The sequence below is a fragment of the Urocitellus parryii genome, chromosome 4, assembly GCF_045843805.1.
Source record: "Urocitellus parryii isolate mUroPar1 chromosome 4, mUroPar1.hap1, whole genome shotgun sequence".
Taxonomy (NCBI): Eukaryota; Metazoa; Chordata; class Mammalia; order Rodentia; family Sciuridae; genus Urocitellus; species Urocitellus parryii.
The window spans coordinates 30,282,254-30,299,198 of record NC_135534.1 but is presented as its reverse complement, the minus strand read 5'-3'; the positions used below and the strand labels follow the sequence as shown (position 1 = coordinate 30,299,198).

The 16,945-nt window shown below is 44.8% G+C and overlaps 1 protein-coding gene across 2 annotated transcripts in view; it reads right to left on the bottom strand.

Annotated features, from left to right (window-relative positions):
- Window positions 1-6,678, bottom strand: part of Pamr1 (peptidase domain containing associated with muscle regeneration 1) — a 76,573-nt gene extending 69,895 nt beyond the window's left edge. For both annotated transcript variants that reach the window (XM_026404587.2, XM_026404593.2), the window contains exon 1: window positions 6,486-6,678. In XM_026404587.2, coding sequence (XP_026260372.2) covers window positions 6,486-6,558 — 73 coding nt within the window. In that variant the 5' untranslated portion in view covers window positions 6,559-6,678. The remainder of the gene's footprint in view (window positions 1-6,485) is intronic.
- Window positions 6,679-16,945: the final 10,267 nt, after the last annotated feature.

The window sequence follows — 16,945 nt, the reverse complement described above, 5'->3', positions numbered from 1 at the left end:
GCTCAGAAAACTTGTCCTAGGACACTTTAGGTGTTCTCCACCATCATTGTCAACTCCTGAGGAGTGACCCCATGATGCTGGGGCTTATTGATAACATTCAATGGAATCCTTTCAAGTACATGCAAGGGGAACTGGGTTTGAAAAACATTGACATTTTAGTTTGTCAGAGTCCCCAAACAATTCATTTGATCTGAAGTAAATGCAGCCAACATCCCCACACACACACACACGCACCCCACCATTCAGAGTTTTGGTGCAAAAATGGCTGTGATTTTTTTTTAAGCCAAATGTGATTTCAGCTTATGAGGAAAATTGCAATCTCCCCATGAGCTCAGCTTGGCAGTATGTGTTCCTCACTGAGTTCTGACAGCAGCAGTCCTGGTTTTCCAATCACCAAACCAACTGACCAGACTGCTACTTACCCAGATGCAGGCTGCCAAACCACTAACTCAACACTGAGACAGCCAGAACCTCAGAGAGGCGGTGATCAAAACTCCAAGCCTGCAGGAACTGAGGCACTGAGCCAACTCCAGAGGCCAAAGGGTGGCCAAAAGAGGCATCTTCACTCACCACTCAGCCAAGGGTGGCACTGATCTTACCTACTTGATATAAGACCCAGGTCATTGGTATCTGCAGATAGTAGGTCCTCATTCAAGGTTGAAATGAATTGGTTAAAACCCATCCTAGTACTAATGAAGGGAGATCAAGTCTGTTCTCTGCAATATCCATCAATATGCCAAAAAAAGAAGGAAGGGGATAGTTTTCTCTTATTCATTCCGGACCGGTTTCCTGCAATCCCATGGCTTAAAAGTGCACACATTGATGAACTTGACAGAAGAAATCCATAAAGGAGCAGTGATACGTAGTGTCATGGCCAGACTTCAAATATGTCTCATCCTTAATTCTGTTCCTATGCAAACTGACACGTGACTTGGATTATAAAAGTTGACCATGGAACAAAGAACTTTCCATGTCCAGAGTTTAATCAGAGTGAGATGCATGATACTGGACAGTTATCCCAGAGACTGGTTGGATTTGGGGTCTGCTTAGCACCTTGGTTTCCTCGAGCAAATGTCTCCTGTTAAGATCCACATGGTCCCACCACGGTTACTGTCTCTGTTCCTTCTGGGCATCTATCACCCCATAACGGCAAACATGACCTTACATAGGCCAATCTGAGCACCTGGAATGTCAAAGGGATAATCAAACTTTTCTACTAATACTGAGGTCATATTTAGCCAAAATACAGCCGGCATATCTGCCACAATTGGTCCAGCCACTTACTGTGGCAGTATTGTACAGGGTATCAGGACATGTCTTATGGAGTTAGGCTGCCTGGACTTAAAACACAAACATCTGGCATGTGACCTGATAAGTACTGAACCTTTGTCTAAGTGCTTTTGTGTGTGACCTGGAGCTCATGATAACAGTACTTACCTCCTAGATCTGTAAGTAAATGCATGTAAGGCATATAGAAGAATGCTTCGCACTTATCACAATTCCATCAACTATCTATCTTTGTAACCAGTCTTGGGATTAGATCATGAAGGTGTGCTTCCACCTTTGGAATTTCTATCATGGACGTGAAGAATTTGATGTGCGACCCCTACCTACACCCCTCTCAACCCACACGGCGCGCACTGAGTCTGCCACACAGGTAATCACAACATAGAAAAATAAAAGAAATAAACCTGGAGAGAAGGCAGAAAGTCTCAATTCCTCAGAGAGTGGACCATCTCCAGCCAACTCTTAATCCCCTGCCTTCTTTGAGTCATTTTGTTCACAGTTACAAAACCTGATCTGTCCTGCACTTTTTTACTTCTTTCTCTCCGTTCTAAACGTATGGTTTTGGCCTACATCTTGTGAAGGCTGACAAACAGATTTCCTTAAACATAGACCAGGCTTGGAATCTGGTAGACGTTCTGCCACTGATCTGGTAGCATTCAATGTTCCAGCTGGCTTCTGGGTCCTCTGCCCTGGAATTCAGGAACTGGAAAGTATAAACACAGTATTTCTCTCCTCTTTAAATTAAAATAAGGAGGGAAGGGCTTGTGACTTTCAAATATCCATATGGTGAGGGTGACAGTTCCCTTGCTCACCCCTCTCCCTTGGAGGACAAGGGAGGTGCACACCTTCCCTCATTTATCATGGAAATGACAGTTTCCCCAATGTGCACATGCCTCAAATCAACTGCAATTTCTAGAGTTGGGATCAGGGGAGAAGTTTTTTACTGTATCAGGATTGTTCACCCTCATTGAGGCAGATGGAAATCATTTTCTGACTCAAGGCCAATCATTAGGTCTCCCAGACATTATTATCTAGGCCAGTTCTATCTCCTCAGTGCAACCCAGATGTAGGGAAGATTAAATCAAACCCACAGTCTGTGCCAGTGACATTCCAAAGACCTCCCCAGGACTTCTGAGTATTTCCAAAGGACTTACATGCTCAAAGTCACCTTTGCTTCTGGGCTTCCATGTCCAAAAGTGCTTGACTCACAGTTTATGAAGCCCAGTTATAGCACCCAGCTTTGTCCTCAGTTTCCACCAAAAGGTCACACTGGTAGTCATTCATGAGAATAAAGCATTGTACCAAAGAGTAGGAGGTCACAGAGAGAGGTGAGATTACATTTCACGAAACACACAAGTTCAAATATATTCCAGTCTTATAAAAATCTCCTGTAGAACATGCTTTTAAAAGTCCTGTTGGTCAATTATTCCTAAGCAGTTTTATTCAACTTGCACGATGTCCCCATTCAGCATGTGGCCTTCTACCCCGTCCCTCTCAGGAATGGAGGTCATAAACTTAAATGCCAGTGGAGACTAGCAGATGAGTGTTAGGCCATAGAGAGGATCCAAACTCCCTCAAGGCATTCAGGTTCACACATTTCCAAGCACGGTGTCCTGCTAAATACTTCTGCAAGCCATGTGACCTGAAGCTTGCCAGTTTGCAGTTCTCAGCTCTGAAACATTCCTCTTTGCCACAGTCAGCCAAGACAGAGCAACAAGGGAGCTAGCAAGGGCTTTCCCCCTGCTTCCTGTGTGTCCTGGAACTTTGTCAAGGTTAGATGTGCATAAGCACCATCTACCCACATGCTAAATGTGTGAGTGTAAGTCAATCAGCTAACAGGCAAACCTGGGCTCAGACTTTGGACAGTGGAGTTCACCATAGGCTCCCCTAATCTGCTTACGTAGATTTTAATATTTTTTTTTATTGTGGCAACATGTATATAACATAAAACCATCTTTCCAACCATGTTTACGCACATAGTTTATATACATAGTTTAGTAGCCTTAAATACATTCACACAGAGGCTGAGGTTGTAGCTCAGTGGGTAGAGTGCTTGCCTAGCCTATGTGAGGCACTGGGTTCGGTCCTCAGCTCTATGTAAAAATAAATAAATGAAACGAAGGTATTACACCCAACTAAAATAAATTTTTAAAAAATACATTTACACAGTTGTACAACATCACCCATATCTATCTCTAGAATTTTTACATCTGAAATTCTGCACAATAACATCTGTTCCTTCTTCTCCACTGATCCTGACAACTCCCATCCCACTGTCTCTATGAATTTGACTATTCTAGGTGCCTCACATAAATGGAATCACGTGATGTTTGTCTTTTTTGTGTCTGGTTTCTTTCATATAGTATATAATTCTCAAGGTTCAGCCGTGTTATACTATGTATCAAAGTTTCCCTCATTTTTAAATAAGAATGATATCTTATTCTATGCCTGTAGCACATTTTATTTATCCACCGACCAACATTGGGTTGTTTCCATCTTTTGACTTTGGGGAATAATATTCTAAGACCATCAGTTTACAAATATCTGTTCAAGTCTCTGCTTTCAATTCTTTTGTGTATATGCCCAGAAATGGAATCACTAGATCAAATGGCAATTCTAGGCTTAATTTTTTGAGAATCATGCGTGTGTATCCTTGAACCAATCACAGAGCTTCTTTGAACTTCATCTGTAAAGCAGGGATGGCCATAATACCTTACTTTATCAAGTGGGGGAATCTCATAATTAATGCACTAAAGCCTTTGGATCATAAATGTCACTAGATGTCAGCTAGATGTCCAGTCTCCTTGTCTTTGGAAACAAAGGACCCAAACTAAACTGACCGCTAAAGTCACTCTCAGCTCCAAAAATCTATGATCCCACCACAAAATTATTTTCCTTTTGGGATGCCAGAAACTTTCAGAGTATATTGGGGTGAACACCCTCTTCCTGGTCCCTACAAAAATCCACCCCTGCCAAGAAGGCCCAATTTTCCTAGCTCTGACCCTGGAATGTGCTAACACATCCCATTATAAACTAACATCTCATTTTTTCTTACCACTCCTTCTCCCTAGCTTCCTCTCCACATTCCCCTTCTCAGCTGGCTGCTCCTACCCACTGAATATCTGCGCTTCAAATTATCTCCCCCACTGACGTTTGCGTTCATTCCCCACAAGCCAGCGTCTGTTGGAAGTAACACTTGTGAAGTTATCCATATTAAGGTTTCATTTCCCAAGAGACCCATATTTTAAATGAGGTTTTCCTCTTAGGCAGAGTCACTCTGGCAGAGCTACTGCTGTTGGTGAAGTCACTGGAGTTGGGTTTCCCTTCTCACATGCTGTTTATGTTAGGTTTATCACTTGGCCCAGTGTCTGGATTCTCATCCTCCAACATGTATCACATGCTCATGAGCAACAACAATCACCCATCCCATCCCAGTGGATGTTTACGTTTTATCCGACACTCTTTTTAGCAAAGGAATTAGAACAAATACGCTTCCAAGCTTTTCTTGTCAGGGGCCAGATTCAAAATTCCAGCAGGGAGTGGACTCGTTCACTGCATGAAGAAATATTTTCCTTCTCCACTCTATTCCTCTGCCTTCCCTCCAAATGTGAACATTCGACAACTGAAATACCCTTGTTAAACACATGAAACAGCTCTCCAGTTCCATCAACAGCTTGGCTGACAACAAATCACACACCCTCCCCAATGCTTTTCCATAGCAAAAGGTAAAAGAGATTCTCAGGTCTGTAAGAAATGGGTTTTTCAGATCGTGGGCAGCTGAGCTTTGTTTTGTTTTGTTTGTTTGTTTGTTTGTTTGTTTAGTGAGTAATCTCATCCACCAAGCCCTGGCACTCAGACAAGAACCAGGGTCCCCTGGAGTTGGTCTAAGGAAGGCTACCACAGCCTGGAAGTTTGGAGATCAAGGAGGGAGGAGTCCTCAATTTAGCCCTGGTCAAGTGTTTAGGCTTATGGGTTATCAGCCACCGTTGAAGGTCTCCTCCTTCCTTCATTAGTCTTTGGGCTGCTCCAGATAGTTTGGAGGTAAAATTCAAATGAAACACTCTCACCATTTTGATGACACATCACTAAGGAAGATTTACCTGGGGGCAGGCAGGCTCCAAGTAAATGAAAAGGATCAGCCCAAGTGGGGGAGAGGTTTTTTTGTTGACGATGAGGGATGTATCTTAGGCTGTGTCCCCCTCCCTACAGCAGACCATAGCACTCAGCATCCTCACCACCCCACTTATCCTGTTTGTGACTCGGGCCACCTGCAGAGATGGAGCACAGGGAACCAGCAGCCAGGTTCACAATACCTGCTTCTGCACAAAGCTGCCCTATTTTGTCACATCTGTACATCTCAAGCCTTTACCTCATAAGTCACACCTGATGTGACACCTCATCCCTGGAGCCATATAAGGACAGAGGCTTCTAAGAAGCCCCTGCTTCCCTGCCTGGCAGCAAGCCATTAGAAGACCCTCCACTCCCTGGCTTTTGTCCTTTGCTAGGTCAACAGGCTTCCAGGAGCTCTGAGTCACGTCCCAGCCTCACTTCTCCTGGAAGCCCATTTGACCTGGGAATTGTGGCTCAGAAAAATGGCATGTGAAAAACAAAGAACCCAAAATTCCTTCAAAACAAACATCCCCAGAAACAGCTTGCACTTTTAACCCCAGCTTTCTTTCTCTTCTTTCTCTTTCTTATCAGAAAGTGTGTCTGTGCTGGATGAAGAAATCTCTTGTGTTGGAAATCTGTTCAGATACATTGTTGTCAGACAGCATGAAGCAAGATTCACCAGGAGGAACACCCAGGCAAGCCCTGCTCTTTATTCCCCTCTCTTTCCAGCTCACCTCTGCGGGAGCTCTTTCCAGGGGAAACTTTGCTTTTGCAAATCAACGCTTGCAACTCAGACTGAATTGATTCCCCAAGGTCATTTCATGCTTTAAAGCAGATAAACTAAAATTGAGCAGATCATACTGGAGCTCTCCCCCCTTCCTGAGGCAGTCCAGTCCCACAATTACCGATGACAAAACTGTATCCCCTTCTCAGCGAAGGCAACAGACGCTCCAGGGTCACCAGTAAAGCCCCGAGATTATCACCAGAGAAAGTCCCCCGCCCAGACTCCCGGTCCTGCTCCGGGTCAGCCCCCTGGAGGGAAATGCACCCCCTTCTCCAGGGGTCCTGGACCCTCTGGGTGACAGTACCTCTTGGCAAAGACGAGATGAGAAGGAGCTGCAGGAACGTGAGCCCCAGCTGCGTCCACCGGTCCAGCTCCATCTTTCCCGCGGTGGTGCCGAGCCCAGCGACTGCGGGGGAGCGAGAGGAGGGACGCGGGAGGCCCGCGGGCTGGCGGCTCTTCCAGGGACCTCCCCAAGCCCCAGCTGAGCGGCAGCTCGGGTTTCAGCTCGCCGCCGGGCTCTCCCATCCTCATCCCGGGGAAACCACCTTCAGCCAGAGCGACGTCAGCCCAAACCTCTGCTCTCCGCTGCCTTAACCCTTGCGGGGCCCGGGAAGGTGTGGCGGTGCCCCGAGGCCGGGGACAGGGGCGGGCGGGGACGCTGCGGGTCCTCTGGGCTCCAGATATCCCGCACCTGGATGGAGGGTGCGTCCCGTCCCTCAGCACCTGGACCGGTATCCAGGTAGGCGGGGCCACGGGGCCACTCAGGTGAGGCAGGGGTGGTTTCTCACCCCACTGCCCCACCGCCGTGGACGCCTGGCACGCGGGTTGGCCGCGGCTGCCCTCACGGCACACGTGGAACCCGATGGCCTCGGGAGAGGGAATCGGTGATGGGCGGAGAAGAGGCGCCCACCCCCCTCCCCTCCCAACACTCTTACCTCTAAGTTCTTTCCCCTCCCTCTGCTCTAAGGATCCTAGTTTGGAAACGGTTTTCTCTGCATCTGTAGGCTGCAGGGGCAGTTGCTCATCTTCCTATGACGGTGAGTGAGTTCAGCGGTACAGATGACTCCTGAGCACATGTCAGGCAGGTCATGGAGCTTGGGGACACTGTACTGTGAGGGAGCTCAGTTTAGGTACCTGCACTGCAAACCGCATCTTGAAGTGAGTAAAAAGAATGGTTTACAAGATGTCTGATTTTTATCAGCTTCTCAGTGCCAGGTGCCTTACCTCCTGTCTTTTCACAGTAAACCTATCTTCTACAAGAGTAGGAAAATTGAGCCACTGAGTTCAATAACACATCTGAGGTCACACAGTTAGTAAGGGGTAGAGCTAGGATAGGAACACGCAGGGCAACCAGATCCAGAGGCTGTTGTCCAAGCCACTAGGGCTATACAGATTCTTACAATGTTGCCCTTATAAAATTGTATTCAAATATTTTAGGTACACCTCTGTCTATACAGAATTGTATTTAATCATTATAGTCATGTACAGTAGGTAGTATTATCTGTATATCACAGATGCAGAAATGGAGACTCAGAGGATTAACTGACCTGCTCAATATCACTCAGCTGGACATGGCAAAGCAAGATATGCCCAGGTCTAATGTGGAATTGGGCCTTGGACCATAGCTGGTCCCAGTTTGTACTACCAGATTTAAAAGCCAAAATCAGGAGAAGCAGGTGACCATTTCAAGCCAGGACTAGTGAGAAAGCTTCCTAGAGCAGAGAGGCTTGGCCTGAAGTCTAAGAAAGACCTATCACAAGCCAGAGAGGGGAATAAAAAAAGGACTATCTAGGAACTTGGCTGATGCCACTAGTAAATGGTGGGTGTTTATAAGTGTAGGTCATAATTTGCATTTGTACTTTCCCCCAAAAGATCCATGGCAAGACCTACCACTAAAATGCCTTTTAAGCAATTTTGATAAATAAGGAGACAGATAGATGATAAAAGACAGTTATATAGAGACATACAGAACAAAACCAACCATAGACAAAAGCCAACTGAAGATTAGAGACAAATGGATGTAGAGATTGAAGATTCTGAGTGCCACCACAGTGTTTCAATTTATTCTTTTAAGTTGTTGGAGGGTGCTGATGATTTAGGAGTGAGCCCAAGGTAAGCCCCCCAGGAAGGTAAGTGATCGTCAACTATTGTTGAAGGTCCAAAGTAAAGAGCAAGCATTTGAAGTGGAATGGAAAAGAAAGTAAGAAAAACCTGAGGGAGGGTGAAAGCCCAGGGCTCTGGGCAGGTTTGGAAAGGTGGGAACCCTGAAACAAATGGCTTCATTAAGGAGGAGTTGCTAAACTCCCAGTCCTGCTAGGAGCACCCTGCAATGAAGTGACCAGAAGCAAGCACTCAGCACTCAGAGCCCTGGGTTCAAATCCTGAAGTCCCCACTATCTGACTGCGTGACTTCAAGCAAGCTAACTAACTCTCTGAATCTGTGTTCTTCTCTACAAAATGGAAATAATAATCAAACCCACTTTCTTGGTCACTAGAAAAGTTAAATGAGTTTATGCATGGAAGGCCTGTAGCAGAGTGCCTAGCACATTCTAGCTGTACAGTTTTTTGTTTTTTTTCCACTACTGGGACTAAACCCAGGGACTGAACACAGAGCTACATCCCCAGCCATTTTTATTATTTATTTTCAAACAGAATCTTGATATATTACCAAGACTCAGCTCAAACTTGCAATCCTCCTACCGCAGTCTCTTGAGTCCCTGGGATTGTGGCATGTGCCATCACAATAAATATTAACTGTCATCTGTATTATCTGTCCTAAGGATGCCCAGAGAAAATCCTCACTGTTTTAGTCAACTATTTCACTGATGTGACTAAAGGACTTGACCAGAGTAATTTTAGGGGAAGAAAAGTTTGGGGACTCACAGTTTCAGAAGTCTCAATACATAAACAACAGGCTCCATTCCTTGGGGCTGGAGGTGAGGCAGGACATCATGGTAGAAGAGAGTGGCAGAGGGAAGCAGCTCACATCATGATCAGCAAGCAGACAGAGACTCCACTCACCTGATACAAATATATTCTCCAAAGCCACACCCCGATTCCCACCTCCTCCAGCCACACCCTACCACTTCAGTTACCAGTGAATCCCTGTCACAGAATTAACTGACTAATTGGGTTAAGACTCTTACAACCCAATCATTTCTCCTCTGAACATTCTTGCATTGTCTCACATGTGAGCTTTGGGGGACACCTCACATCCAAACCATAACACTCACCTTCAAATTCTTTGTCCAGGGAAAATCTGAATAAAACAAGCACAAAGAGTAGCCTTCAAAAAAAAAGGAAAATAGCAAAGACAAGGCATCTAAGGGGTGCAGCTGAGATAAAGGGTCATTTATTTCTGGTCAACGTTTCCGGGTCCTTTGGTGATGGCAGTGATTTGGAGGTGACTTTGTTTCCAAACACTGTGGGACTTATAGTCTCTCAGGACTCTACCACAAACTGAGAGCATTGCTTCCTTCTCCCACCTCCTCCACACACAGCCTCCTGGCATCAGTGCCCAGCAGCCTCATCCCTGGGGCAATCGTTCCCCTGACAGGGTGACTTCTGCTGAAGGGCAGCAGAACATGTCACTCAAAACATGCCACTTTGGCTTTAGAATTCTTTTGAGCTGAAGCCAGTTGAGAAAAAGCCCTTGTACCTTCCCTGTTTGCTTAAAATTAGAGCATCACTTATAAAGGTGTCCCGCACCTTCTCTCTCCACTAGGAAGAAAGAAAGTTAATCACCAGAGACAACTCTGGACCCTTTATCAGCCCACGAAGAATCTACACAGCAAACCTTACTGACTAGCACTTATTATCCAAGAGTTCTCCATATATTTGTCAGGAAGTTCAAAATCCTTTTCCTTCTCTTACCACCTCTCTACAAATGTTGTTCTTTTGTTAAGATGCTATTGTTAAGCTAAGATGCTACCCCAAATCCTCACCACCTTTTTAAGTTATTCATCAGTACTTGTTCCCATGCATAAAAGTCTTTGTTCCTCTCTAAATTAATGTTTTTCTCTTGTTAATCTGTCTTTTGCTAGTCTAATTTACAGGATTGCAGTAAACCACAGATGTTTAAGGATTTTTTTTTCCTCCCCTATAAAGCTGATTGGCTAAGAAAGTCCCAGGTTTAGAGACCTAAAATCAGGCCCTTTCTTGTGTTCCTGGAATCTCCACAGGAGTCTGCTTGCTGTTTGTGTCACTAATTTGAGTTTGCAAATTTTCTAGGGTTAGGCAACCTGGAAACTGTCAGAAAGATACTCTACAAAGGAGTGGACTCATCTCTTCAAAGAACTCAAAGCAGTGATCTACTATTACTTTGTAGAAATCCAAATAATCCCTGAGCTGGGAGAGGGTCAGGGAAGCTGTGACTCTGAAACAGGAAAGTCCACCTGAAGCCATACAATCCTACACAAATTTCTATTTTCCTACCTGAGTTTTTAGCTTCCTCTGTTCCTATTATATCAAATCAGTTTCTCATATTGATCAAGTTTAATATTGCTCCAAGTCACAGTTTCTTAATCTGGGAGTTCCATGGGGTCCCTTAGAAGAAGTACTTTAGAGGGACTTTGAACTTCTCAAAATTATATGCAACATTTTTGCCTGCAGTTTGTGGAGTCAGAGGCATCCCCTAGCCTTGTTCGGGCAAACTCCAACTCTCTTAGATTCATTCATTTTCATAAGATAAAATTGAAAAATTGACGAAGTATTTCTTAGATTTGGGGAAAGTGATTTTGTACATACGTACAGTTGTTGGCTCCAAGCTATAACCTGCACCGTGCACACTTGCAGGACTCTCCCGAATGCTTAATTAGCACATGCTAGCTAGTTCTGAATCCAGACAGACCCCTTACCACTTACAAACACCTGGGCATGTTATTTCACCTATGATGGACTTAGTTTTTGCTTTTGCTAAGTGGGAAAAAATAAGGGTACCTGCCTGTATAAGGTTGGAGTAAAGAGCTCAGAACAGTACCTAAAATAGAATAGATATTCAGTCAATGTTAGCTGTTTCCCTGATGCTGATCTCCTCCTCCTCCTCCCTTTACCTCCTACAAACACTCCAGGGAAGAGCAAATCACATGAAAGCCTATGGGTGGGAAAGGCCAAGAAGCATGCTGGGAAGCAGAGACTGATACCTGGAATTAAGAATTATCCCTTACAATCAGCATCTAGAAACCAACAATTTCTGCAGTCGATGGAGTCAGGGAACCCATTTAATTCAAGTTATAATACTCACTAATTTTCACTTGAAAGGATGAGACTCTGAAAAAAATCTGTCCTCTTTTCCATTGCCACCAGGGAGGCTGGTAGCATGTGGCTTCCCAGGGAGAACAGCAGAGAAGGCGGTCTTTGTGGATGCCAACGGTTCCCCAGCTGTAACTTCTGCAGATCAGCAGCTAGCAGCAACCGCACACTGGGAGAGCCGGAGGCAAGAGTCTGGGTAGAGGGGTCTGCGAACTGAGAGGCGTCCCAGACGTCTGGTAATTAAGTTTGGTTTTCACCAACTGCACAAAACACAAAGCTCAAGTCAAGCAGGGCCAGGGACAGAGAAGGGTGGCACTGTGAAAAAGACAGAAGGGCTGTGGCCCTTCCACCACAGCTGCCCTAGCTGGCCCCACGGAGGTAGTCTCCAGCCCTAATGAATCCCGGCTGTTCACCTACACAACAGGCAGCCATGTTCTGCCTCCAGGTCTGGCTCAGCTCCACTCTCTTTCCACTGGGGAACCACGCAAAGGGGTAAGGAGGTCTGTGGTTCTTTCTCTGGCCACATTCTTCTGACTGTGTGTCATTCTTCATGCAAATTGCTAAAAGTCTGTGAGCTTCTATGCTTCACAGTCAATGTGCTCCTGAATCGCCAGGGGAAACCTGGTCTTGGCTTCCATATGGATATTTATGAACTTCATTTAAAAAAAAAAAAAACTATCTGTTATGCAACTGAACTGCACAGTTTTATAAATAACACTGGCAAAAAGTTTGTTCATGATCCAAGTGGAAAGCCCAAGAGATAAAACCAGGTGATCCATCAGGGGGAGGGAAGGATATAAAAAAGAAAATAACTCCCAGAGAAGGCAATGCTGCGGGGGTGGGCATGGTGATACACTAAAGGACCCTGTAGTCCCAGACCCAGTATGGATCAGGGCTCTACTCCCTACTGGACATGTGGACTCAGGCAAATTCACTGGCCCTCTGGGTCCCAGCTTCATCATCCATAAAAAGGATAATAGCCACCTTATCATTTTGGTGAAAATATTAAAATGAGGCTGGTATATACAGGAGGAGCTCCATCGATGTTGACTATTACTGTTATCTATGAACATCTTACCTTGGGGTTTTCAAAAATACCCTCCCTTCAAATAGTTGGCCAAAATTAAACTAGATATTGTCAATTAAGTTAGATTATGTTTCTATATTGATATGAGGCAAATGCGCATCTGAAAAATATATTGCCTTAGACATGTATGCTTCCAGCTGGATGTCCAGAGGCAGAGGGGGGAATTTACTTGAGGATAAAACTGAGAGGCCTGTTCCAATTGGAAGCTGCCCAGGATCCAGAAAATCCCCTGAGGAGATCTCACACTGAATGTCTGGTTCAATGGGATAAGAAGGGTTTGCATATAAAGCAACTTTTCTCTATCTATGGAAGGAAGTAAAGGACACTGAGAAAAAATATCAATCAGGTAAACATCATTCATCTTCACTTAGTATAGTTTACTGCATGCCTACTGTGTGCATCATTTCAGGTCCTGGGGATAGGGCTCTGAATACAATCTACATGATCCCTTACCTTGCAGACTCACAGACTGGATGGGAATTATACATCAAGCAAATGTGACAAGTAACACAAGAGAGGACAGAACATTCTGGAAGGTGGTAACAGGGTGTGAGGGTCAGAAAAGCTTCCCTGAAAAAGGGACATTGAATGTCAGACCTAAAGAAAAAAAAGGGAAGAGAGTAGAGAATAAAGAATTAGAATAGAACATGTTCTGGAGATGGGCTATATGCAAACCTTGAAAACAGTAACTTTATTCTAAGGGCCATGAGAAGCAATCTGAGGGGCAGACAGTGGTGGGTCCAGATTGTACTGGGGGATAAGCCCCTTCTGCATCCTCCATCCAATAGGGTGGGCAGAAGTGACTTGATCTGAGGGGCACTGTGGAACATGACAGTGAGAGTCATTTTAGATACCTCCCAGTGTAATGGTCACAAGGGTGTGGACCGGTGCACAGTGACATGCTCTGGGGAAAGCCAGCTGCCACGTTGTGTGAGCTGCCCTATGGAAAGGAACTGAACTCTCCTGAAAGCTGTCGCATGAATGACCCTGGGCCATGGCTCTAGCCAGCAACATACTTCATGAGAGATTGCTTAGCCAGAACCATGCAGCTACGATGCTCCTAGATTCCTGATCCTCAGAAACTGGGTGAGATCATCCACTTTGTTTTATGCCACTAAAATGTGTTACACAGTGTCTTAGTCCATTAGGTGGCAAGAACAAAATACCATAAATAGGTTGACTTATAAACAACAGAAATTTGTTTCTTTCAGTCCCAAAGGCTAGGAAGGCCAACATCAAGATTTAGGGTTTGATGAGTGCTTACATCTGGTTCATGGCGGGTCCCCTCTAGGTATTTCCTCACGCCGCGGAAGGGAAGAAGTCTGATCTCTTCAACCCCTGTTGTGGTCTGAGTGTTTGTTTCCTCCTAAATTAGGTTTCTTAGGTTGAAACCTAATTTCCAATGTGGTGGTGGTATAAGGAGCTGGGGCCTTTGCGCACGATGAGGTCTTGAGAGCAGAGCCTTCCTGAATGGATCAGTGCCCTCTCCAAAGGGCCTGAGGGGGTTTGCTCACTGTCTCAGCAGAGAGTGGGCCCCACCAGGCCATGAGTCCATTGGCACTTTGCTCTTCAACTTCTCAGCCTTCAGCCCTTTGGACAACAAATTTTTTCTATTGCTTAAAAACTACCCAGGCTCAGGTGTGTTTGTGCTATCAGTCCAAATGGAACAAGACAATTCCTTATAAGGGCACTAATCCCACTCATGAGGGCTCCACCTTCATGACCTTATCACTTCCCCAAATCTCCACCTCCCCCTACCATCTCATTAAAACCACTTCAACATGTAAAGGGGCACAAACCGTCAGATCAGAGCACACAGCAACCAATTACAAATACAAAAGCTTCTGAACTGGGAAATGTGGAAGAAGAGAAAAGAAAATTGTCTCTACCTGGGTAGACCCACGGTCAAATCAAAACGGCTGGCCTGGCCACAGCTTAAGGACTCAACCCTGGGAAAGGTTAGGAGAGTGAGACTCTGACAGTCAGGAGGCTTCCAGCTATGCATAACAGCAAATCCAACTCCGTGGTTGAAATAACAAGTAACTTTATTATGTCCTGTAACTGTAAGTAGGAAGGTTGGTCCCAGCATTGTTTAATTCTGTGGCTCAGCAGCACTGTTCAATATCCGAGACCAAATGACCAAAAGATGATGCATGCAAGAATTTATCCAAAAGCTCAGAACAAAGAAAAATCACATTTATGGTTTATGAACACAAACATATCATTTAACTATTAAAACATATTTTAAAATGGCATTCTTCACCTTCAAGATAGCAGCTACCACTGAAAGGAAAGGACAGAGCTAAACACAGGGTATGAAATTTTAGTTAAAATATAAAAGAAACAAAGGATAAATCTGAAGTTACTGAAGCAAAATTTTAACCTCTGTTTCATCTTGGAGGCAAGTACATAGATCATTGTCTGAACATTTTTGTATGTTTGGATTGTCTACATTTTATAAGGCTATAAAGAAGACGTAAGAGGAATATGTAAGGGAAAATATTTTGCAATGGGTAGAGAAGACAAGCACTTATTCATGTATTAAAGTAAATATTTTGAGTATTTACCATGTGCCAGGCCCTCTTCTAGGCAGTGGGAATAGCAGGTGGAAAAGGCAGAATGGTTCTTGTTTTCATGGTGCTTACACACTACTGGACAAAGATACATAGCAAAGACAGACAGGATGGTCAAAGTGCCATGTTAGAAATGAAACAGGGTGTATTGATCAGCTTTCCGTTACTGTAACAAATGCCTGAGGTAAATCAACTTACAAGGAGGTAAAGTTTATTTTGGCTCACAGTGTCAGAGGTTTCAGTTCATGGTCACTTGGACAAGTATGTCTTGTTGCTTTGGGCCTGTGATAGTGCAGTATATCATGGCAGGAACATGTGAAAGAGGAGAACTGTTCACCTTATGGTGGCTAGGAAACAGAGTAAAGAAAGGGATGGGGTTCCAACATCTTCAAGGGAACACTCACAATGACCTAATTTCCTCCCCCTAGGCTCCACCTCTTAAAGGCTCCACCACCTCCCATTGACACCATGCTGCGCGAAGAACGAGCCTTCAACACATGGACCTCTGGGGACAGTGCAGATGAAAACTGGAAGGTGATGGAATCCTATAACTTGTGGAATCAGGGCAGGCCTCTCTGAGAAGGTGACATATAAACTGAAACCTGAAGTTAAAAAAAAAAAAAAGACAGCCACTGGGGCTTCTGAGAAGGATGCATTCCAGGCCCAGGGGACAGACATGCAAAGACCCTGAGCCTGAATGGCTTTGGTGTGCTTGAGGCTCACAAAGGAGGCCAGAGCAGCTGGCAAGGAGTGCATCATCTACAATCCTTTAAGCAAGAGAGAATGCCAAGCGGAGAAACGCTGAAGATCAGTGAAGCTGCATATCAAGTGCAACATCAGCTTCGGGGCATCAGAGAGTCACCTGAGAATTTAGTGAGCAGCTATGGATTCTAGAGAAATACACACACACACACTAATTTTTGCTTACAATTCCAAGGTGTGTGTGAGCCTTCTGAAGCCAACGCCAAAGAGACCTAACTCCTGTCTTAAAGCTGAGGCCATATTCTTCCCAGGCAGCCCCCACCCCACCCCTGACCCCCAGCCCCGTCAGTGAGGGTACAGTGTAAAAACCTATGAAACTGTCACTCCCTCCCCAAAACAGTGAATCAAAACCAATATCACCCCAGATGTGGTGGAACACACCTGTAATCCCAGCAACTCAGGAGGCTGAGGCAGAAGAATCACAAATTTGAGGCCAGCCTCAGCAACTTAGCAAGATCCTGTCTCAAAATAAAATAAAAAGGGAAAGGGATGTATTTCAGTGTTAGAGCTCCCTGGGTTCAATCCCCAGTAATAGAAAAAAAAAAAAAACTCAGTATCATATTCCAGAAGGATGGTGGTTAGAAAGAGGTGGCTAACACAGTGGGGTAAAGCAATTCACTTCAGATGGTGGAGAGAAATCCTGTGAGGATGCAGGAGAACGGCACACTGACACAATTACACAATTATTAGGGATTGAGTGATGAGAAGCACGATGTGAAATCCTGCTCAGAGTAAAAGATAAATTGCTGTAACTTGCATCTCCTATCACAAAGAACAAAGTAGACCTCTTTGAATTGGGTTCCGAAAGAAACACACTTTTTATGCCTAACAATGTTACTCTGACCCTTATTTGAGAAAATTTGAAAGGTTACAACTTTGTGTGGGACCTAGAGCAAGAAAGGAACCTGGACCTGATCTGTCCAGGCTGAAGTACAAGATAGCCTGCTACTTGGAGCATGTGCTTGGGCCAACTGTCTGGCATTGAAAGTGTCAATGACAGGGAGAGATGCAGTATGTATCTCATGGAAAGTTCCAGTGGGAGAATCAGCATGAGCACCTGAAGTTCTGGACCACCGTCATGCCCTCTGCAGTG